Below are 23,470 nucleotides of genomic sequence, written 5' to 3' on the forward strand. Positions count from 1 at the left end.
TGCTGCAAGTGCCACTCAGCGGGTTCCAGCCTCTGCTGCACAGACTACAGCGGTGATGGCGGGCAGACAGTTTGGCTGGAGCCGGGTGGCTCTTCTCCAGCTCTTTCTTGGTGTGAACCTGATGGTGATGCCACCTACCCAGGCCCGGCGTCTGCGTTTCGTTACCTTGGTAATGAGAGATGGGGTCGCCAAGGGCTCGCCAGTGCTAGGAGGGCACCGGCCTGCGGGTGGAGGGATGGGCGGGGCTTTGCTGGGGTCTGGGGTCTGGAGGAGGAGGAGAAGCTGGTTTAAGAGGAGACGACTGGTCTGCGGGGTTGGAGGCCAGGGTTCGCAGTTTTTGTGAAGCTCTGGGGTATTTGGGGGAGCAGGGTGTACGGAGTTCAATATTAGAGGATAGGTCGGGTGCGTCTGCCTTGGGACGGGGATGTAGCTGAATGGTAAGAGGCTCGTGAAGAAAACCTTTGGTGATTTTTTTTCCAGTTTCCCCCACCATCTGCATTGCTTTTATTTCTTTTCCTTTCCCACCTGTACTTTTGATTTTCCCAAGGTCTCCAGTGGCATTGCTTAGCCAAGTTAGAACCTCTGGAACCTGGTGGAAGTTACTGACTTCTGAGTTGGGGTCTTTTGCAGTTGGTAGAGTTAAGGCTTCCCAGAGGGAGTGACGGCTCCTTCTCAACATGGGGCAGAGTTTGGCTCTGTGTCCACATCGAGGGGACCCTTCTGACCTGTAGGCTAACCTTTTCTTTCCTCAGCTGTACCGACATGGAGACCGTTCGCCAGTGAAGACATACCCCAAGGACCCCTATCAGGAAGACGAATGGCCCCAGGGATTTGGTCAGCTAACCAAGGTGGGTCAGAAGCCAGCTCTCTCTCAGGATGAGCTGTAGAATGAGTGACCTCTAGAGCAGGCTGCAGAACTTGGGGCCTCACCAAACTGCTTTTTCCCATGTGGGTGCTGATTTTCACCACATTTCTTGATCTTACTTTCATCTGTGCCCAGATTAAAATGGGCATACATAATGCCATGCACAGTCGGCCACTTAATAAATGATTCCTGGGATCAGATTAACCCACTCCTACTTTCAGCCAGGAACTTGGAAAGCAACAGTGGCTAAGCCCTGTGGTAATCGTGAGCCATCCCTTCCCTCTGGGCCTCTTAACCCTTGGGTTTGCCCACAGGAGGGGATGCTACAGCACTGGGAGCTGGGCCAGGCTCTGCGACAGCGCTACCATGACTTCCTCAACACCTCTTACCACCGGCAAGAGGTAAGGCTGGGAGCTCTAGAGGCAAGGGAAATGGGAAGTGCTGTTCTCACCCTCTGCCCTCAGGGAGACTACAGGTGAGGCTGGGCACTCTGGCCTCCCTCCATGCATTTTTAGTTACAGCACAGCTACAGGACAAGACATCCAAGGGCTGTCTAGAGCAAAACCCTAGAGGCTGAGTTGCCCCTGCTTGGCTTGAAAAGAGGCAAAAGTGATCAAGCATCCAAGCTGACTTAAGGATCTGGCAAAGTAGTTTCTGACTCTGTGAAGTAACTCAGGCTTTCCATGCAAGACACTTACTGAGTACCTATTATGGGGCAGGCACTATGCTAGCACTGCACATAATGGTGCACCATACAGATATGATCTTTGTCCCTAGATGTTGTTACTGTTTCCTTGAGGGCCAGCCCTATCCTGATCTTGCCCTTTCTCACAGCTTATTCCTCCCTTTTCACAAGCAAATATCTCTGTTCCTTATTTTATTTCCTCTCCTGGTTTCTAAGACAGTTATAAAGGGGGGTGTGATTGAAGACAGTTTCTGCCCTCAAGGACCCAGGCCTAGATAGGGAGATAGGTGTTGTAATAAACCAGGCAAGCAGACAGACCTGAGAGCCTTGTTGACTAAGCACTTTGGACTGGGAGGGGCATTTGAACTAGAGCCATTCCCACAGGAGTTCTTCACAGATGGGGGACAGCTACGCCCCCAGCTGAGTGGCCCTTGGCTGGGAAGAGGGATGGGGAAGGCCAGAGAGGGGGAGAGGGCCAGATGCATGGTGGATTTATAATTTGCTAGGTGACCATCAAGAACATGTCCTCCCCTGGAGCCCCAGTGAGGGGCCAGAGCTCCCCCACCCAGCTCCCACAGGTGAGACTTGTGTTGTCATCTCTGCAGGTTTATGTGCGAAGCACAGACTTTGACCGGACTCTCATGAGTGCTGAGGCCAACCTGGCTGGACTCTTCCCTCCCGATGGGATGCAGCGCTTTAACCCAAACATCTCTTGGCAGCCTATCCCCGTCCACACTGTGCCCATTGCCGAGGACAGGGTAAGACCAGCCAGCTCTTCCCTAGAGGTGGTGACAGGGACAATTCTGGCTGTTGGCCTGCTGATCCCCGACTCCTTCTCTGCCTCTGCTTCCCCGCTTTGGTCTGCAGCTGCTGAAGTTCCCATTGGGCCCGTGTCCCCGTTTTGAACAGCTGCAGAATGAGACCCGGCGGACACCGGAGTATCAGAATGAGAGTATTCAGAATGCAGTGAGTGGGGCTGAGGTGGAGGTCACCACACTGTCCTTTCCCCCAGGGCAGGACTGATCCCCTGATCCATTTTTCATAGCAATTTCTGGATATGGTGGCCAACGAGACAGGGCTTACGGACCTGACACTGGAGACCGTCTGGAATGTGTACGACACACTCTTCTGTGAGGTGAGCCGGCTCAGGGTCCCCGGTGTGACCGCTCTTCTCTCATACCTCGACAGGCCTAGGTGACCAGGCCAAGTAGAACACCATGCCTGGACACCATGCTCACTGGGGAGGTCCAAGCAAGCCACCTCTTGTGAAACAAGGGAACTTCCCTCACGGGTGAAAAAGAACCTCAGAGTGGGAAATAGTTTATCAGTCGTCAGCAGTTCCTGCTTCTCTCCACCCAGAGCTCTCGTGGTATCTGACTCCATTCTGCTGAGTCACACTTCTCACTCCCAAGCCTCCTTTCCTGTTCCCTGCAGCCTCAACACCATCCACCGTGTCTCCTGGTTCCGGTCCCTCTGCCTCTCCTCTCCCTCCCCTCACACACACACACACACACACACACACACACACAGGTACTGTCCCACGTGGGAAGACAGCTGCTCCTGGGAGAGGCTCTGGCCTAGGCTGGGGAGCTAACCTGCCCGCTGCCGTACACAGCAGACACACGGGCTGGTCCTGCCGCCCTGGGCCTCGCCCCAAACCATGCAGCGTCTGAGCCGGCTAAAGGACTTCAGCTTCCGCTTCCTCTTCGGGATCTACGAGCAGGCAGAGAAGGCCCGGCTGCAGGGGGGTGAGTGACAAAAGCAGCATGTCACTCCCCTGTCAGAACCCTACAGCATTAGACATCTGCTACTGGGGGCTTCTTACATGCTTACTTCTGTACCTGAAGTGTTCTCTGCTCTTTCAGAACCAGATCACCCTAGGTATCCCGTCAATCATCCAGTCTCCCCAGTTCTCCAGATACTTAGCACGTTTGTCACTGTGTGAGTGACCACAGTTAGGTTTTTGTGCTTTTCTGCCATTCATATCCTTAAGTTTCACCCATGTCAGAAGACCCTCCCTTCCCTCAAATGACTTCCTACCTCCAGAGGACCACCGAGGGCCACTCCGAAAGGACGCTGAGAGTAATACACATGCTGAGCACCCAAGGGAGTGCCAGCTGCCAGACCTTTCCAACATCTTGAAAGTTTTCAGAGCCTGCACATGACAGAGTTCCCCTGGCCTGGAGCCCCCATCCTGTGTGCTCTGAAGCCATCTTGAGTTTATATTTATTCCCAACTGGAGTAATTCTTCAAACATGGGCAGGGCCTCGTAGCTCCTTTATAAATAAATGGGCAGGTTTCTGCATCTGTGGGAAATATAGATATCTTGTTTTATCTTGCTCCCTTCTGTAAATTTGGAAGTTCTTAGAGAGCAGGGGATGCTGCAGAGTTTGCGTGGTTCCCCTGAATCTGAAGCGTTCTCTGTGCTGGTGATCAGACCCAGGACTGGCAGAGGGTGAGAGGACCTCAGATAGGTCTAGTCAGAAGACGGTGATGGCTGTAGCCACTGACACTGGGGACTCTCTCCTTCAGGAGTCCTGCTGGCTCAGATACGGAAGAACCTGACCCTGATGGCAACCACCTCCCAGCTCCCTAAGCTGCTGGTCTACTCTGCGGTAAGCTCCCACGGTCCCCAGTGTGCTGACGTCACGTAGGAGCTGGGTCTCTCCTCTCTTCAGCGCCTGGGGGTGTGGGGGGCAGTGCTGATGGGGAGCTCTTCTCTCTTACAGCACGACACCACCCTGGTTGCTCTGCAAATGGCGTTGGATGTCTACAATGGTGAACAAGCCCCCTACGCGTCCTGCCACATATTTGAACTGTACCAGGAAGATACCGGGTGAGTGGAGCTATGGGTCTGCCCTGAGGAGGGGCGCTCACGTGGGGACTGTGGGCAGCTCCCATCTTGTCTCCTATCAACCCTCAGGAATTTCTCAGTGGAAATGTACTTTCGGAATGAGAGTAACAAGGCCCCCTGGCCACTGACCCTGCCTGGCTGCCCTCACCGCTGCCCGCTGCAGGACTTCCTTCGCCTCACGGAGCCTGTTGTGCCCAAGGACTGGCAGCAGGAGTGCCGGCTGGCGAGCAGTCCTGCAGACACGGGTGAGCTGCTGCCTGCCTCCATGCTGGCCGTGTCCCAGAACAGCTTACAATTCATATCCACAGGTCTCGAGAGAGCTGATGCACTTCCAGCCATCCTGTTGCAGGGATGGCAGTCCTTTAGCTGGCTCAGACGCTGCATGGTTTGGGGCGAGGCCCATCCTATCCCTAGACAGTTAATTTTCCACCCTGAGAGGTACTCCTCGCCCTCAGGCAATGCCCCTCTTCTTATACTAAGAGAAAATAAAAGCAACTGGGGGAGAACTGTCTTGTCCTCCCACCACCAGGTGTTCCAGCTTACTCGCTGGTACAAGCCACCACTTGGAGCCAGCCTTTCCACTTACACTCTGGGTCCATCTCTTCTCACCTCCACACGGACCCCGGTGCTCAGTGTTACCGCTCTACTGGATCAGTGTCATCTCAAAGCCTAACAAAAACCTCTTTGGCCCACGTCCTTCTCCAGCTGCCACTCCCTCTCTCCCCTTTTCGGGTGTAATCCTTCAAAGGGTTGCCTAGACTCTGGTGTCACTGCCTCACTGCCCATTCTCTCAGACTCACACTGGACAGTCTTATGTCACCTGCCACTCCATGGAAGCCACTCTTGTCAAGGACCAATGACCTCCTCTTACCAAAGCCAGTGACCAATTCTTAGTCAGCTTCTCTCACCTCTCAGCAGCATTACCGAATCGATCACTCCTTCCTTAAACACTTTCTTGGCTTCTCTGGTTTTTCTCCTAACTCATAGGCAGCTTCCTTTACTAGCTCCTCCTCCCCACTAACCAGTGGATGGCCCAGGGCTCAGCCTCGCTCTTTCCCCATCCATGCCTGCTCCCAAGGTGAGCTTACCCAGCCTTATAGCCTTATATACCATCTCCATGCCTAGTTCTGTCTTTTTATGACTCACAGATTCATGACCTCTTCTCTGAGCTGCAGGTTCACATATCCAGCTGCTGACTTGAGGTCTCTACATGGATGTCAACTAAGGCATGTCACAGTTGAAGTCTAAATCCAAATGTTCAAAAATCAATCAATCTATCAATCCAAATGCTCTTCCCCCAAATCTCTTCCTCCAGGCTTCCCCACCTTAGTAAATGCCGCATTAGCCACCTAGGTGCATAGCAGAACCCAAAGCGCTATCCTGAATACCCTCTTTCTCAGACCCCACCTCCAAACCACTAGCAGATCCTACCAGCCCAATCTTTAAAGTACACACTCTTGCTCCCTAGCCCAGTCTACCGTCATCTCTTGCCTGAAGTACTGAAAAGCTTCCTAACGTTCTTTCTGATTCTGTTCTTGGCCCTACCACTGTTTCAGCGCAACAGAGTTAATTTTTTTAAAACATAAATCAGTTCACATACTACCCTTCTCAGAATCTTCTAGTGGCTTCCCATTATATTTGGAATAAAACCCAAGTTCTTTACCATGGTCTCCAGGCCCTACTTTGGCCTGGTCCTCCGCCCTCAACTCCGGTGCTCACGTATTCTGCTCCAGCGATACTGACTTTCTTGCTGGCCCTAGAACATGCCGAGCTAATTCCCTTTTGCATTTGCTTCCCGTCCACCCACCTCCCTGCCTCCCCACCCCCCCCCATCCCCCCATCCCCGGCCTCAGGACACTCTTCTCTCAGATCTTTGGTCTCAGTGACTCCAGGTCTCTGTTCAAATGGTCACTTTCTCAGTGACACCTTCCCTGACTGACCTACCTCTCCATCATTTCCCCCTTACCTTGCTTTGTTTCCCTTTATGGTATCTGCCACTAATCCATCATGTCTGTCATTTGCCTGTCATGGCATCTCCTCTCCTGGAATGTAAAATCTACAAGGGAGGCTTTGTCTTGGCCACCTGTGACATCCCCATCGTGAGAAGAGCACCTGGCGTGCGTGTGGAATGAACACTGACGTGGCCTTTCTCTCCCCGTCCCCGCCCCGTGCTCAGAGGTGACCGTGGCCTTGGCTGTCTGCGGCTCCATCCTCTTCCTCCTCGTGGTGCTGCTCCTCACCGTCCTCTTCCGGACGCAGGCCCGGCCTCCTGGCTACCGCCACGTTCCAGACGGGGAGGATCACGCCTGACAGCCACTCAGCCCCCTCCCCTCTGCCTCCTAGGGGAGGCGGGCTGGGCCTTGCTCCTGACTGTTGCTGCTCCCCAGCCCGTGGACAGGAGACCCTGGGTTGGGCCTCCCTCTGATCACCCCAACCTAGATGAACAAGTGGGGCTCAGCTTGGCCCGTGGCACCTGTCACTCAGCATTCATGTGCCTGATGTTAACCAAGTACTGTGTTGGATGCTGGCTTTCTCCAAACAGGATTTGCCTCCTCCATGCTCCCTTCTAAGGACCTGAAATGTAGATGAGTATTCAAGTTTCACTCAGGACCTAGGATAAAAAGACTGAAGGAGTTGCTGCTTGATCTGCTTTGCCTCTCCATCGAGCCCTGCTCACTCTCTCTTCCAACCCAGAGTCTTTGGCAAATGGCCCAGAGGACACAGTCTTGCCTCTCAGTGCTTATTTTAGTGGGAAAAACTGCACAACACTGGGGGTACAAACACTGGCCACCAAGGAACCAGATCACCCAAGAGCCAGCCAGCGAAGTTTTCCTTTGTCCAGCTGAAGCCACCATTAACTGGAGTCAGACATAGTGCTTCCAGCATCTTTGTCACCCCTGCACCTTGAGCAGGTCGGAAGGATGTGTGTACTTGGGAGGGAGTCGGGGGAGGTGGGGGGGGGGTGAGCTGTGGTACAGAATCATGAAACTACTATCCCTCTCATCTAGGCTGGGATCTCCTGGGATCTGCCAGGGATCTCCAGCTGGCAGGCTGTGAGCTGAACAGCTCCTGACTGTGGCCCAGAATGGGGCTGAGACAGCTTCCAGAGAATGAAGGTTTTGGACTCTCAGTGCTGTTCTCTGTGCCTTTTCTTCATTTTGGGGACCTGAGAAGCCCTTTGACCAGGTCAGTGCTGGAAGATCCACTCAGAAGCTCAGTTGGGTATGGTTTTATTGGCCATGTGAATAGTGAGCACAAATCGAAAACCACTACCTGGTCCTCTGCCACTGCATGTCAGAGAGGAGAAAGAGAAGCTTGGCTCCAGGCTACATATAGCAAGGACCCTTGGGGCAGCTGGGGCGCCACCTCTGGAGTTTCTGGAGCTACGTCCAGAACAGCACATGCCGTGTCCCAGTCCCAGTGCCCCTGCGCCAACCCTAAGACTCGGATACCTCTGGCCCTTTAACACAAAGCCGCCTCTTCTCGCAGAACTTGTTCTCATGGGGCTCCAAGCCCTTGCTTGGCCCCCACCTTCATTAATGTCTTTCATTTCCGCTTCCCAGCTTCCTCCTGGCTCCAAATGAGAATGTGATAACCTAGGAGGAGTGAGACCAGTCTGACTCTTACCTTCCATTATCAGCCTCTGAAAACTTGGGGCTGGCGTGGGGAACCTAGGACTTGGTAAGGAGATACCAGGAAACTGGGCAGCAGCCAGGCACTGCTGTGACCAAGACAAAGCAAGAGGGATGGAGGGCCTAGGCCGAAGAGCCCGCTGTCCCCTGGTCATCATCTTTACTGACTACGACCCTAGGGTGAATGCAGCAGCACTAAGCTGAGGTTAGCCTGCCCTGAACCTTGGGGAGTAGGGTGGGCTTTACCAGCCTGAGATTCACTCACCCATCACAGAGGCCAGTGTGTCCCCCATGGGATTGAACTCATTGAGCTGCAGAGACAAGGGGATAAGCATGAGGAGGGAATGAAGGTACTGGGAGAAGGGCACATGAGGATTAATTTCTGGTCGTTTTTGATCCAATAAGGTAGGGTGAATCCCTGCTTCCTCCCATTATTATTTGAGGGCCCAAGCCTCACCGACATGATACCAGAAGATTCTGGGTCATACAGCTGATACATCATCTTTCCTGAGCTTCCATCAAACACATCGATCGTCCTTAATTCATGGGAGGTACAACTTTTGAAATTAGGATCTGGGTATCGGCCCACGACAATGAGGTTGTACCGAGGATGCCAGGTTGCCTAGGAGATGGAGAGGCAGGTCACAAGAGTAAACGCAGAACACTGTCAAGAGGGACATCAAAAGTATCTTTGCCACTAACAACAATTGTTAATACAATTGCCAACAATTTAATAATGGAGATAAGACCCTACATGAAACAACAAGAATGGTTTTCAAGTGCGTGTGCATCTACCGTTGCAAATTTAAAATCCCCAGCTGGCCTCCCTGACCCTTAGGACACCTTCAGGCCTTCTCTCTCCTTTGCATTTCCTGAGATCATACCAACTGATAAATGTTTTAACATCAGCCCGACCCAGACATGAACCAAAGAGGTAAGCCTGCAACAAAGCGAAATGCCTCTGGTAACCAAAACCAAATAGGACTTAATAAGTTTTGAAGTAATCCCACTACTCTCCCTCCTCCATCAACGTCAATGAGTTGAGTAGAAAATGGCTAGTGACTGAGAAAGGGGAGGACACCTGTGTTCCTCAGATCACCCTGCTCAGAACAAATCTGGCAGTTATTGGGATGACAGAACTTGATGGGATTTTCCCAAGAAAGCTGTTCAAGGAAGTTCTGAAGGAGAAAAGACATGGTTAGCAGGAAGGAAGAAGTGCTACCGGCAGTGGCTTGGAAATAAGTCACAAACAAGTCACACCTGGGATGCTGTTGGTTGGGCTGGCTGGATACCAAGTGGGAGATAAGGAAGGAAGGATCAATGGGGAACACCAACTGCTAAAGGACCCTGATGTTACTGAGAGCTTGGATTTGATTTGAGGTACGTGGGGGCCACTCTACCACCAAGTAATCACTGTTTACTGAGTACTTACTAGGCACTAAGCATGTTGCCACGTGCTTTAAGTACAAGGATTTATCCTCACAACCACCTTGTCAGTCAGATACTATTATTCGCTTTTTATAGACCAGGAAACTGGGATCCAAAATTTGAGTAATTTGCTCAAGGATTCTAACCCCAGGGGTGTCCTCTTGCCTGAACTATGCTATACTGACTAAAGAAGTACAGGCATGAGATCTGGAGGTCTGAAGAGGGACTGTGGTTCTAGAAAAGAATATATACTGGTAAAGCAGAAGGACTGGCAAGAGTTCAGACTGCTTGGGGCATGAGCAGGAAAGAATCACAGGACTTGAAGACTGTAAGCCTTAGGGACTGAGGCTAGAGAAGCTGCTAATGAGGGCTAAGGTTAGCTTGCAGATCAGCTGCACACACAGGTAACTGAAACTAAGGGCAGAACAGAGGGTTAGGATCTCAGAGAGTGCCCACAGTGAGATCTGGGCTGCGTGGAAAAAACTCAGGGAAATAAGCTTATCAAAGAGACATGAAGAAAACTCAGCAAAATGGGATCACAGAGCTGGACAAAAGGTGCAGAGAGAGCCAGAGAATAAGAGACTGCTTTGTGTCAGTGCAGGAAGAGGTCTAGCATGGAAGGCTTCTGTATCTGCCCCATTCTCCCCACCCTGGTAGACCTGATCCATCCCACGATCACAGCTCCCTTCCCTCCATTACTTACCTTGATGGGTGTCAGGTGCTGGAAGTGGCGATGAGGGTGTGGGATCAGGCTTGGGGGGCAGTCCCACTGGGAGGCAGAGTAAACCCGGATCTCACTCTTCTGGTCAGTGGTCAGGAGCTGAGCACCGTCGGGACTGAAATGAGCTGGCAAAGTGAAAAGCCCCTGAGCTCAGGGAACCATGGGCCCCCTGTTGTCCTGGCCCTCACAGGCCTCTTGCAGGGGCACCCTCCCTCCCTCTCCTTTCTAGAGACAGGTGGAAGGGAGGTGAATCTGGGCTGCGAACAAAAACATCCTAGAGGCTCAGCAGCTGATACGAGCAGCTAGAGTCAGAAAGGCTTCAGGACTTCAGCTTGGCTGATGCTATCAGGGGTATAAAGGTTTGGCCTAGTGGCTTCTACACTTTGAGGGAAAACCCCTGAAGCGGTCGGGTCAGCAGGGTCTGCAGGAAGGACGAGGTCTGGTATATCACACCTGCATTGACGGGATGCCTGTGCAGCAGCGAGTAGAGGAAGCTGGATTTCCCTCTAACCTGGCGCAGGTCCCAGATTTTCACTGTTTGATCTACGGAGGCTGTGGCCAGGAACCAATCACAGCACGGGTTCAGGGCCACGTGGGTCACTTTCTTTTTGTGCATTCTCAGATTCCAAAGCTGCAGAGAAGAGCTCGGTTCAGGTGGGGGGGGCGCAGAACCGAGGCTGGGGGTCAGGGAGGGAAGGGGAGGACCTGGGCTCCAGAGAACGCACCTCCCTGCCGTCCATGTTCAGCAGGATCACGTTACCCACGTTATCTCCTGTGACCACCACTCGGCTTTTGACAGACACATCCAGGCTGCAAAACCAGAAGCTGGAGGGAGAGACTGTGCTGTAAGATTCTTGGGGACAGAGGCAAGTTCCATTTATTCACTGTTGCAGCTCACGTATATTAGACAGTCAATAAATATTTGTTGAATGAATGAATAACCTGTCATGGACTCCCAGTGAGGAGCACTCAGACTTGTCTACCATCCCCACAGAGGTTATGGGGGTGGTGGGGCTCAGAAACTTGTCCAGTTACTGCTGGGCCCAGGAGCCTCAGCTACTGAGAGTCCCTGAAGCAGCCAAACCCAGAGCCATAAGGCAGGTCCCCAGGCGAGCTCGCCCCCTTCAGCCCTGGGTCCTGAGGAAGACTCAGGTATTGCTTTCTCCCTTTACTCTCCACCCTTCGGGCCAAAGGAGATGTGACACACCAAACAGGGACTGCCCAGCTCTGTTCCTCACAGCTGGCTAGAAAGGAACTTCTGCCCCCTTCTGAGCATTCAGGGGGAAAGGCACACACAACTCAGAAGCTGTATCTTGCTCTTTTGTCCCTCGGACTACATGATGTGAAGAGATGGGGTTGGAGGGTGCTTCAGGGATCCTGATGCCCAGCCAGGAGAGCTCAGATTCACATTTTTTCCCCTCAAATCCTTGCTACACTGCCTTTTGCATCCCTTGTAAACATCTTTCAGGGGGAGGGCTTCTTGTGGAAGAGTAAGTCCATTCTGTCACCTGTCCTACTGCTCCTGTATTTCTTACCCCTGTGGGGCAGCCCAGTACTAGTTAGACCCCCACACCCCCAAATAACTTAGGGAGCAGAGTCGTATCTCTGGCTAGAAATCAAAGTGACAAGCAGTTTGTAATTTCTCCAGCCACTTGCTCTTGGGGAGTCCAAAGTGCTTTACGGACATGATTATATCCATTTAAGCTTCCATCAAGGAACTGGTCAGGTCATTACATCCCAGTGAATGCAAGGAATGGAATCTTGAGTTCTTCATTCCTGCTCCAGGCTTTAAGTGGCTTTCTAGGCAAATGCCATGTTGACTTGTCCAGTGAGAATCAAGGTCTAGTCTAATACAGGAATGACTGACAGAAGAGCTGAAGCTTCCCCATGCTGAGAACAGCTGAAGCTCCAGAACCGCTCCCTGAAGCAGAAACCCACCTGGCCCAGAGTAAGGGCAGCTAAAGAAAAAGTCTGAGAAAGAGAGGGAAGCATGGAAAGGAGCTAACACCTTTCCTTTCTTCCCTGTGCCAGGTTTGGGTAAAAGAAATGGGACCTGGATGCTCTCGCCAGAACTACACCGAGAGCCTAGAAGCCCTTTCCCCTCTGAGTTAAACTACTCACTTGCAGGTGCCTGAGCTGGTAAAAACTCGGAGAGTGTTGCCTTTAAAGTCTTGCAGCCTAGTTGTTCCCTCCATTGAGGAGGTGAAAAACTGGTTGGTATTGAGAGGGTTAAACTTCAGCCCAGTGATGCTCCCTCCAGCTCCAATCTAACACAAGGAAGAAAAAAGCCAGTGAGTGACAACGGCCCAGGAAGAGGACGAAGCCTGGGTGCACATACTCCGCTCAGACACAAGAGCCAGCCAGACCGCACTTGGGGCCAGGCCAGCTTAGATGCCTAGACAGTAGGATGCTCTCCACAGTACTCTCTGTTTCTTAAGGTTTTAGTTTTAATTTTATACTTTTTAATTAACATACAGTAAATTTGTTGTTTTTGGTATACAGTTCTATGAATTTTAACACATGTATAGATTTGAATAACCACCACCAAAATTAGGGTGCAGGACAGTTGTGTCACTTCCCCAAAAATCCCTTGTGCTCTCCCACTGTAGTCCCGTCCTCCCCCCCGACTCCTATCCCCTGGCAACCGCTGATCCGTTCTCTATCACTATACAATAGTTTTGCCTTTGACAGACTCATATAAATGAATCATACGGTATGCAGCCTTTTGAGACTGGCTTCTTTCATTTCACTCAGTGTAATGCCCCTGAGTTTCATCCAACTTGCTGTCTGTATCTATAGTTCATCCCATTTTATTGCTGAGTATTCCATTGTGTGGATGTACCATAATCTGTTTATGATATAAGTGCTCTTTTCAGAAGAGCTTCAGCTTGGAACAGTGGCTGGGTTAGGAGGGCTGATGTCAGATCTGAGCTCCTTCCTGTTTTTTTCCAGACATCTCAGACAATGATGATGAAAATAATCATGATAACATCAGTAGCATAACCTTATTAAGTGCTTATTATATATCAAGCACTGTTTTAAGAACTTTACATCCTCAAGGCTCCTCCTCCACTTCTCCCGTATGCTGTTGCTATCCCAGCCTTAGTTCTACAAGGCCTCTTACACAACATCCACTTAACTCAATCAGCATACTAACTGGTACTTTCCATTCCCTCTATAAAACATTCTAACTGATGCCCATGGTTCACCAGACCCTTGCTGCTGTAAGATAATCTGCTCCCACTAGCTGAGTTCTATGCTTACGAAGGGTTAGTTGTGTTTGTTCTTAAACCTATATATGCCAGTTGTAGTTTGTACTGTAATCATGTAACTTAATTTACATGATGTGATTTATTAAACATTTAAACTTTAAACACTTAAAACATTTCATCAAACATGTAATTTAATTAAACTGATGAAATATGTGCAAAAAGAAAGACTATTGTTATTTCTATGAAATCCATACGAACACTTTGGAAAAACTAGATAAAAATGATTTGCTAAAAATAATAGTTGTTGAATTAAGCATGGGTGAGATACTTATAAACAATTAGGGTGGGAAACAGTAATAAAAATTTTAAAAGAATCTGCAATCAGATTGCTCCACAACTAATTTTAAATTATGTCTCTTTTGGGGAATGGAAACTAGACCCCATAAAAAAGGCATTATGGATATGGTTTATATAAGATCAGGTGAACCCTTATCAGTGAACACTTACTCCAAGAAAAGGACTGGCCCTATGTCAAAGCGTTAGTAATAAACACATATGTAAACAGTTTAAGGTAAAACGCATGAGTGTTCTAGCATGGGTGGGCTAAATGGTTATGACCAACTCTTGCACTGAGAAGGACTAACCAAACCTGGACAAAATATGAAAAAGAAATATGTTTGAGACTTCCAATTCCAGTGATGGTGGGTTAGCTGGTGTCAGGCCAACCTTCTGTCAAGAAAAACTAGAAAAGACAGATAAAATACATGTTTTCAAAGGAAAGTTTCTGAAGTCAACGAAGAGCTCTCAAGGCATCAAGGACCTGAAGTCCAGCCTCCTAGAGAGAAGAGAAGCAGAGAGGTACGCCTGACATTTCGATGCTGCTTTTCCTCTTGAGGCGTATGCAGATAAGAAAGTGGTGACTGAGAAGCTGAGCAGAGGTTCTGTCAGTCTCAAGAGGGGCAAAAACTGGAGTTCAGACCTGTCAAGGAGGAGAGGTCTTGGAAAAAACCCAGCTTTCAGTTAGGATCCCCGAAACCCTAAAAATAAGAGCAAACTGGAAACAGACCATCCCTCACAAAGACTGAAGTCCAGATTCAAATCATTTCAATCGCTGATCAGATTAAGATGATCTGATTCCACCTGACCTGCCTGCCAGAGGAAAAAAATTCTTTCTGGAGGAAAATAACAGCACTCAAAACTTCAAATTATATCTCTATAAGTTTTTATGTGCAATATTTGGCATCAAATCTAAAATTATCCAGAATATCAAATAACCAATAACTAAGAGAAAAAACAATAGTTGAAAGACACTCACAGGAGATCCAGGTATTGGTGCTATTAGACACAGGCTTTAAAATAATTGTAGTTAGTATACATTTAAAAAATAGACCTAATTTAAAAATGGACAAAGGGAATTCCTTCACGGTCCAGTGGTTAGGACTTGGCGCTTTCACTCCCGTGGCCCAGGGTTCAATCCCTGGTTGGGGAACTAAGATCTGGCAAGCTGCACAGTGCAGCCAAAAAAAAAAAATGGACAAAGGATTTCAACAGACATTTCTCCAAAGAAGATACACAAATAGTGGCACATGAAAAGATGCTAAACATCATTAGTCATTAGGGAAATGCAAATCAAAACCACAATGAAATACTATTTCACACCCACTAGGATGGCTATAATCAAAAAGGCAATTACAAGTGTTGTAAGACAGCCTATGGAATAGGAGAAGATACTGCAAACTATATATCTGATCAGGGGTTAATATTAACAATATATAAGGAACTCGGACAACTCAATAGCAAGAAAACGATCTGATTAAAAATGGGCAAAGGATTTGAATACACATTTTTCCAAAGGATACATACAAATGGCCAACAGGTATATGAAAAGGTGCTCAACATCACTAATCATCAGGGAAATGCAAAACTACAGTGAGATATCACCTCACACCTGTTAGAATGACTATTATCAAAAAGATAAGCGATAAGTGCTGGCCAAGATGTGGAGAAAAGGCAACTCTTGAATACTGTTGATGGGAATGTAAATTGGTAGAGGCATTATGGAAAATAGTATGGAGGTTCCTCAAAAAATTAAAAATAGAAATACCATATGATCCAGTAATTCCATTTCTGGGTATATATCAAAAGGAAATGAAATCAGTTTCTCAAAGAGTTCTGTCCTCCTGTGTTCACTGCAGCATTATTCACAATTGCCAAGATAAACAACTAAAGTGTCTGCTGATGAATGAATGGATAAAGAAAATGTGGTGGGTGTGTGTGTGTGTATAATGGAATATTATTCAGCCTTTAAAAAAAGGAAATCCTGACATCTGCAACAACATGGATGAACATGGAGGACGTCAGACACAGAAAAACAAATACTGAATGATCTCACTTACATGTGCAATCTAAAAAAGTCAAACTCACAAAGGCAGAGAGCAGAATAGTGGTTGCCAGGGGCTGGGGTGGGGGGAGGCGAATGGGAAGATGTTTGTCAAAGGGTACAAAGTTTCGGTTATTCTTGAGATCTAATGTACAGCATGGTGACTATAGTTAATATACTGTACCGTATACTTGAAATTTTCTGAGTAGATAAGTGTTCTCAGCACGCATGCGTGCACACACACACACAAAAAACTATGTAAGGTGATGGATGTTAATTAGCTTGATGGTGTAATCATTTCACAGTACATACATGTATTAAAACATCATGTGGTACACCTTAAATATGTACAATTTTTGTCAGTTAAGTGTTGGTGAGGATGTGGAGGAATTGAAGCCCTCCTACATTGCTGGTGGGAAAGTGAAATGGAGCAGTTGCTTTGGAAAACAGGCAATTCCTCAAAAAATTAAACATAAAGTTACCATATGACCCAGGAGATATATACACCAAGAGATATATACTCAAGAGAAATGAATATGTTGATGTAAAAACTTGTATGCGGATATTTATAGGAGCATATTCATAATGAAAGTTAAGAAAGCTAAAAATCAATGACTCAAGAAGCTGTAAAACAAACAAGAAGCTAAAACCAAAGAAAGTAAAAGAAAAAAAAAAAGAACAGAAATTAATGAAATAAACAAATACACTGTGGAAAGAATCAACAAAGCCAAAAGTTGGTTCCATGAAAAGACTAATACAATTAAATTGATAAATCCCTGGTGAGAATGACCAAACAAACAAGAAGGCACAAATAACCAATTTAATGAATGGAAAAGATTATCAATATAAATCTTAGACATTTTAAAAGATAATAAGAGGACATCATAAACAATCTTTTGCCAATAAATTTTAAAACTTAGAGGAAATAGTCAAATTCCTAGAAAAGTACAAACTTGCCAAACTGAAAGATGAAAAAGAAAAATCTGAATACTCTGGTATCTATTAAAGAAATTGAGTCACAACTAAAAACTTTCTTGCAAAGTAAATTCCAGATCCTAATGGCTTCAGTGGTGAATGTACTAAATATTTAAGGAAGAAACAATCTTTTTTTTTTTAAAACTTTATTTTCAAACTATCTCAAACTCATAGAAGAGTTGCAAGAATAGCACAAAGAACTGTTTTTCTGGAACCATTTGATAATAAATTGCCAACATGATGTCCCATCACACTCAAATACTTTATTGTGTACTTCCTACAAGAATATTCTCTGACATAGCCACAGTAAAACCACCAAAACTTAGTGGTATCTAAAGTAGTTCAAGCTCATAGAAGCAGAAAGTAGAACTGTGGTTGCCAAAGGCTGGAGGGAAGGGGAAATGGTTAACTGTTATTCAGTGGGCACAGTTTCAGTTGTACAAGATGAAAAAGTTCTAGAACTCTGTTGCAAAACAATGTGAATATAGTGTTAGTGCACTTAAAAATGGTTCAGATGATACATTTTATGTTATGTGCTTTTCCCACAGTTTTTAAAAGAAGCAGTATCACTTGCTAGAAATATAACTGTAAAGGTAAAAGAGTGAAAAAAAAAACATTCAAATGAAAAAATCGACTATAACTAATAAACCAAAACAAACAAAAAACAATCAGTGTAGTTTACCACATTAATAGAATAGAGGAAGAAAATCATTGCTGACCTCAAGAGACAAAAAAGTATTTGATGAAATTCAATTATCATTCATGATAAGAGCTTCTGGCAAACTACGAATAAAAGAGGAACTTACTTAATCTGATAAAAGGTATTTAAAAACAAGTTTTAAAAACAAACAAGCTCTTAGGTATATACACAAAAGAACTGAAAACAGTTCTAACAAAAACTTGTACATGAACATTCATGGCAGCTGAATCATAACAGCAAAAGGTAGAAACAATCCAAATGTCCATTAACAGATGAATGGCGAAACAAAATTTGGCGTATTCATACAATTGAATATTATTCAACTATAAAAAGGAATAAAGTGCTGATACATGCTATAACATGGATGAACCCTGAAAACATTATGCTAAGTGAAAGGAGTCAGACCCCAAAGGACAAATATTTATTGTATGATTCCATTTATATGCAGTACCTAGAATAATCAAATTCAGAGACAGAAAACAGATTAGTAGGGCTGGGGGGGCGGTAATAGAGAGTCATTGTTTAATGGGTACAGAGTTTTATTTGGGGATGAAAAAGTTCTGGAGATGGATAGTGGTGATGGTTGCACAACAGTGTAAATGTACTTAGTACCACTGAACTGTACACTTTAAAATGGTTAAAATGGTAATTTTCATGTATGTATATATTATCACAATAAAAAGTAGCAGAAACCTTATTTAATGACAAAAAATAAAAGCCTTCTATAATCAAGAACAAGACAAGGATGTCTGTTATAGCTAACATTCAACAAAGTAGCAGAGGTCTTAGCCAATGAAATAAGGCAAAAAAAGAAGTGAAAAAAGGGTAAAGTAAGAAATCAAACTCATTTATTTGTAGATGACAAGACTGTGTAGGAAAAAAATTTAAATCCTCAGAGAAACTATTAAAATTAGTTAAGTATGAATTTCTACTTCCAGCTATGATGGAGTGTCAGAAACCAGATATATCCTTCTGCCTTACACAACTAAAAAAAATGAAAAAATACATGAAATGAGTTTTCAGACATTGGGCAACAGGCAGCACAAGACAAGAGGCAAAGAAATGAGGTAGCCCTGCAATTGTCCCAGCTTACTGCTTGGAAAGAGTATCCAGGCTGCAGCACAGGGAGGGAGGACCCAAACAGCCTAATAGTCTCATTAAGCTGAGGTGACAATTTGGGAAAGCCAACAGGGCAAGAATTCGTGGGGGAAAATGCTGGAGGGGGAGATATACAGAGATAGCATTCTGGAGATTTTCAGAGGGGTCCCCTCAGGCCTTGGAGTAAATATTACTGGGTAAATGTGTATAAGGAAACTATGTAAGGCTGAGGTAAAAACACCAGAAATGAATAGGAGAAATCCTCAGAACAGTCTGTATTCTCACCATCCAGAATGAAAAAATTCTTAATATACAGAACATTGAGTAGTTCTCAGAAGGGTACTGCCTCAGGGTGAGGTCAACTCACATCTAAACTATAGGCTGCCTTAGACCCATGCTAACTGGAGTAGGTTGAATAATGGTCCCCCAACATGTCCATGCCCTGATCCCTGGAACCTGTGAATATTACTTTAGATGACAAAGGGACCATTTTTAAAGCAGCCAAAAGAAAAAAAGAAAAATCACATGAAGAGGAACATAAGAATGAGAGCAGACTTTGCATCAGAAATTATCTTTAAAGTACTAAAAGAAAAAAAAATCCCATAAACCTAGAATTCTATACCCAGCAAAAATACCTTCAAAAAAAAAAAGGAGGGGGGGCAAAATAAAGACTTTCTCAGACAAACAAAAGGAAAAAATGCATCACCAACCAACCTACATTATAGGAAATGTTAAAGGAATCTCTTCAAGCAGAAAGAAAATGGAAAATGTTACCAAAAGGAAGTCTGGATCATACAAAGGAATGAAAAGCCCTGGAGATGGCAAATATGTGGGTAAATATTAAAGTTTTTTTCTCATTTAAAAAATATCTTGGGACTTCCCTGGGTCCAGTGGTAAAGAATCCACCTTCCAATGCAGGGGACACGGGTTCGATCCCTGGTCGGGGAACTAAGATTCCACATGCCACGGGGCAACTAAGCCCGTGCGCTGCAACTACAGAGCTCGTGCACCTCAACAAGAGAGCCCGCCTGCTGAAAACTAAAGGGCCCATGTGCTCTGGAGCCCACGTGCCCTGGAGCCTGAGCGCCACAACTAGAGAGAAGCCAATGCGCCACAAGAGAGCCCGTGCCGCAATGAAAGATCTCGTGTGCCTCAACGAAGATCCCGCATGCCCCAATTAAGTCCTGATGCAGCCAAAAAAAATAATAATAATAAAGAAAGTAAATATTAAAAAAAAAATTTAAAAAATATCTTTAGGGACTTCCCTGGTGGTCCAGTGGCTAAGACTCCACGCTCCCAATGCAGGTGGCCTGGGTTCGATCCCTGGTCAGGGAACTAGATCACATGCTGCAACTAAGAGTTCGCATGCTACAACTAAAGATCCTGCATACCGCAACAAAGATCCCTTGTGCCACAACTAAAACCCAGTACAGCCAAATAAATAAATAAATATTTAAAAAAATAAAAATAAATAAAAAATATCTTTAAAAGATACCTGCCCTGCAATCCAGCCATTCCACAACTAGGTATTTACTCGAGAAAAATGAAAACATACATCCACACAAAGACTTGTACATGAATGTTCATAGCAGCTTTATTTGCAACAGTCAATAACTGGAAAAAGTCCAAATGCCCTTCAACAGGTGAATGGATAAATAAACTGTGGTATATCAATACACTGGAAAACTACTCAGAAAGAAAAAAACTACTACTGATACAGGCAAAAATGTAGATGAATCTCAAATATTTATACTGCATGAAAGAAGCCAAAAAAAAAAGAGTATATATTGTATGGTGCCATTTATATAAAAGTCTTGAAAATGCAAATTTATCAATAGGGATAGAAAGTGGATCAATGGTTTTCAGGTGTCAGGACAGAGGGAAGAAAGGGATGGATTACCAAGGTGTGTGAGGAAACTTCGGGGGTGATGGATATGTTCATTATTTTAATCGTGGTGATGGTTTCATGGTTGTATACATATGTCAAAACTCATCAAATCGTACACTTTAAACATGTGCAGTTTATCATATATTAGCTATATCTCAATAAAGATTTAACAAAAAACAAAAACAAAAAGATAATTGTGTAAAGCAAAAAAAAAAAGTAGGGTTTATAACATATGTAGAAGTAAAATGTAGGACAATGACAGAAGGGAGAAAACAGAAGTAAATATATAGTTGTAAAAGTCTTACAATACATGTGAAGTGGTATAATATTATTTGAAGGTTCTCTCTTACATTAAAGATGTACATTGTGGGGAATTCCCTGGTGGTCCAGTGGTTAGGACTCCTCACTTTCACTGCCAAGGGCCCAGGTTCAATCCCTAGTCAGGGAACTAAGATCCCACAAGCTGTGTGGTCAAAAAAAAGAGATGTACATTATAAACCCAAGAACAACTACTAAAAGAGAGAAAAGAGAAAGGAAAAGAAGTGTAACTAATAATCCAATAGTGGAGATAAAATGGAATCATAAAAAGTACTCAACCAAAAAGAAGACAAGAAAAAAAGAAAAGTGGAGCAAAGCAACGGGACAAATAGAAATACAAGATAACAGACTTAAACCCAATCATATTTATAATCATATTAAATGTAAATGGTCAAATGCTCCAATTAAAAGGTAGAGACTGTCAGATTGGTTTTTTTTTTTTTTTTTGGCTGTGCCACCATGTGGCTTGTGGGATCTTAGTTCCCCAACCACGGATTGAACCCGGGCCCTCAGCAGTGAAAGCACCAAGTCTTAACCACTGGACTACCAGGGAATTTCCCACGGGTTAACTTTATTTTAAATGTAACTTTTTAAAAAATTACTGAGATATTGACATATAACACTGTATTAGTTTTAGGAGTCCTAACCACTGGACCACCAGGGAATTCCCAGATTGGATTTTTTTTTACATGCTATCTACAGGAAACTCATTTTATATACAAATACACAAATACATTAAGAATAAAAGGATGAAAAAAGATATACAATGCAAATACTAATGATAAAAAAGCTGCAGTGGCTACATTAATATCAAACAAAGATTTCAGAACAAGAAATATTACCAGGGGTAAAGGGAGACATCTCACAATGACAAAGTTGTCAATTCATCAAAATGACATAATTTTAAATGTGTAAGCACCTAATAACAGAGTTTCCAAATGCTTGAAGCAAAAACTAAAGGAAAATAGACAGAACCACAGTTTTATAGTTGAAGATTCCAATATTCCTCTCTCAATAATTGATGAGACATAAAATCAATAAGGATACAGAACATTAAAAAAAAAAGATACAGAACATTTAAACAACACTATCAACCAACTTAACCTAACTGACATTTAGAGAATAATTCACCCCAAAACAGGGACTTCCCTGGCAATCCAGTGATTAAGACTCCATCCTTCCACTGCAGGTGGCATGGGTTCTATCCGTGGTCAGGGAACTAAGATCCCACATGCTGTGCAGTGCAGCCACAGGAAGACAAAAAAAAAAAAATTCACCCCCAAACAGCAGAATACACATTTTTTTTCAAATGCATATGGAAAACTCACTAAGATAATCCATATGCTCAGCCAAAATACAAATAAAAAATATAAAATGACTGAAATCACATAAAATGTCTTTTGTTCATAACAGCATTGAACTAGAAATCAATAACAGGGAGATATCTCAACAATGCCCAAATATTTGGAAATTAAACAGAATACTTCAGAATAACCCATAGGTCAAGGAAGAAATCATAAAGAATTTGGAAAATAATTTAAACTGAATGGAAACAAAAACACAACAAAATCTGTGAGATGCAGTTAAAGAAATAGAGGGAAATGTATAGCATTAAATGGTATATTAGAAAAGAAAGGTCTCAAATAAACAATTCAAGTTTCCATCTTAAGAAACCAGAAAAAGAAAAGCAAATTATACCCAAAGTAAGCATAGGAAAGAAAATAATACAACAAAAATCAACAAAAAAGAAAACAGAAAAACAACAGAGAAAAAAACCAATGAAACTAAAAGTTGGTTCTTTGAAAATATCAACAAAATTGATAATCCTCTAACAAGACTGATCAGGGGAATAAAAAAGAGAAGACACAAATTACCAATATCAAGAAATATGAGGGAGGACATTACTACAGATCCTATGGATGTTAAAAGGATAATAAGGGAATACTATGATCAACTTTACACCACTAAATTCAAAAACTTAGATAAAGTGGACAAATTACTTGAAAGAAACTACCAAGCTCCTTCAAGAAGAAATAGATAACCTAAATTGCCCTGTATCTATTAAGAAATTGAATATATAGTTAGAAACCCTCCAACAAAGAAAACTCCAGGCCCAGATGGCTTCACTAGTGAATCCTATGAAAAATTTAAGAAAGGAATAGTACCAATTCTACACAAATTATTCCAGAAAATTCAAGTGGCGGGAATACTTCCCAACTCTTTACATGAGGTCTACATTACCCTGATACCAAAACCAAAGGCATTACCAAAAAAAGGAAATAAGATACATATTTTTAAATTTTATTTATTTATTTTTGGCCATGCCCAGTAGCATGTGGGAATCTTAGTTCCCCGACCAGGGCTCGAACCCGTGCCTCCTGCAGTGGAAGCATGGAGTCTTTAACCACTGGACCGCCAGGGAAGTCCAGGAAATAAGATATTTTTAAGTGGTCGTCATCTGGTACAAGATGACTAAACTAGGATATGATCTAATAAGTAAAATACAACAGATTCTAGGATAGAATATTTAGATAAAAATATAAGTAGAAGAACGGGTGTGTATAACAGTATATACACGTACATAAAGATGCCCCAAATGGGGATTTCAGGTAATAGTTACTTTATTCTTTATACTTTTTTCTGTATTGCCTGGATTTCTTACAATGAGCACAGGTCATTTTTACAATGAGAATAAAATAATCTTCATTTTGAAA

General features: G+C 44.6%; 2 protein-coding genes across 6 annotated transcripts in view; one reads left to right on the forward strand and one right to left on the reverse strand.

The window, feature by feature from the left end:
- ACP2 (acid phosphatase 2, lysosomal) lies at positions 1-11,126 on the forward strand. Of its 4 annotated transcripts, XM_007181181.3 has the most exons (11): positions 6-169; positions 753-848; positions 1,180-1,266; positions 2,156-2,308; positions 2,418-2,516; positions 2,596-2,685; positions 3,166-3,298; positions 4,083-4,165; positions 4,280-4,386; positions 4,474-4,649; positions 6,581-11,126. In XM_007181181.3, the coding sequence occupies exons 1-11, from the start codon at positions 56-58 to the stop codon at positions 6,712-6,714; spliced, it is 1,272 nt and encodes a 423-aa protein (XP_007181243.1). In that variant the 5' UTR covers positions 6-55; the 3' UTR covers positions 6,715-11,126. The 4 variants fall into 4 exon arrangements, with proteins under 4 accessions (XP_057408690.1, XP_007181241.1, XP_007181243.1 ...); XM_057552707.1 differs by lacking the exon at positions 6,581-11,126 and having other exon boundaries at positions 1-169; positions 3,169-3,298; positions 4,474-6,574; XM_007181179.3 differs by lacking the exon at positions 6,581-11,126 and having other exon boundaries at positions 2-169; positions 4,474-6,574.
- The window catches only part of DDB2 (damage specific DNA binding protein 2), a 20,462-nt gene continuing 4,853 nt past the window's right edge, over positions 7,862-23,470 (reverse strand). Inside the window, exons 4-10 of one of the 2 annotated variants that reach the window (XM_057552709.1) lie at positions 12,307-12,452; positions 10,911-11,010; positions 10,639-10,816; positions 10,168-10,310; positions 8,494-8,658; positions 8,302-8,347; positions 7,862-8,000 (exon numbers count right to left, since the gene is read on the reverse strand). In XM_057552709.1, coding sequence (XP_057408692.1) covers positions 7,951-8,000; positions 8,302-8,347; positions 8,494-8,658; positions 10,168-10,310; positions 10,639-10,816; positions 10,911-11,010; positions 12,307-12,452 — 828 coding nt within the window. In that variant the 3' untranslated portion in view covers positions 7,862-7,950. Of the gene's footprint in view, positions 8,001-8,301; positions 8,659-10,167; positions 10,311-10,638; positions 10,817-10,910; positions 11,011-12,306; positions 12,453-23,470 lie in introns of both variants that reach the window. The other variant, XM_057552708.1, reaches the window with a different exon arrangement.

The sequence above is a fragment of the Balaenoptera acutorostrata genome, chromosome 9 (genome assembly GCF_949987535.1).
Source record: "Balaenoptera acutorostrata chromosome 9, mBalAcu1.1, whole genome shotgun sequence".
Classification (NCBI taxonomy): domain Eukaryota; kingdom Metazoa; phylum Chordata; class Mammalia; order Artiodactyla; family Balaenopteridae; genus Balaenoptera; species Balaenoptera acutorostrata.

Bases quoted from the DNA above. Each gene is read 5' to 3' on its own strand.
- ACP2 (XM_007181179.3), top strand. From the start codon at position 56: ATGGCGGGCAGACAGTTTGGCTGGAGCCGGGTGGCTCTTCTCCAGCTC. The intron at 1,267-2,155 runs GTAAGGCTGGGA...TCATCTCTGCAG, and splicing joins CCTCTTACCACCGGCAAGAG to GTTTATGTGCGAAGCACAGA. The intron at 4,387-4,473 runs GTGAGTGGAGCT...ATCAACCCTCAG, and splicing joins CTGTACCAGGAAGATACCGG to GAATTTCTCAGTGGAAATGT.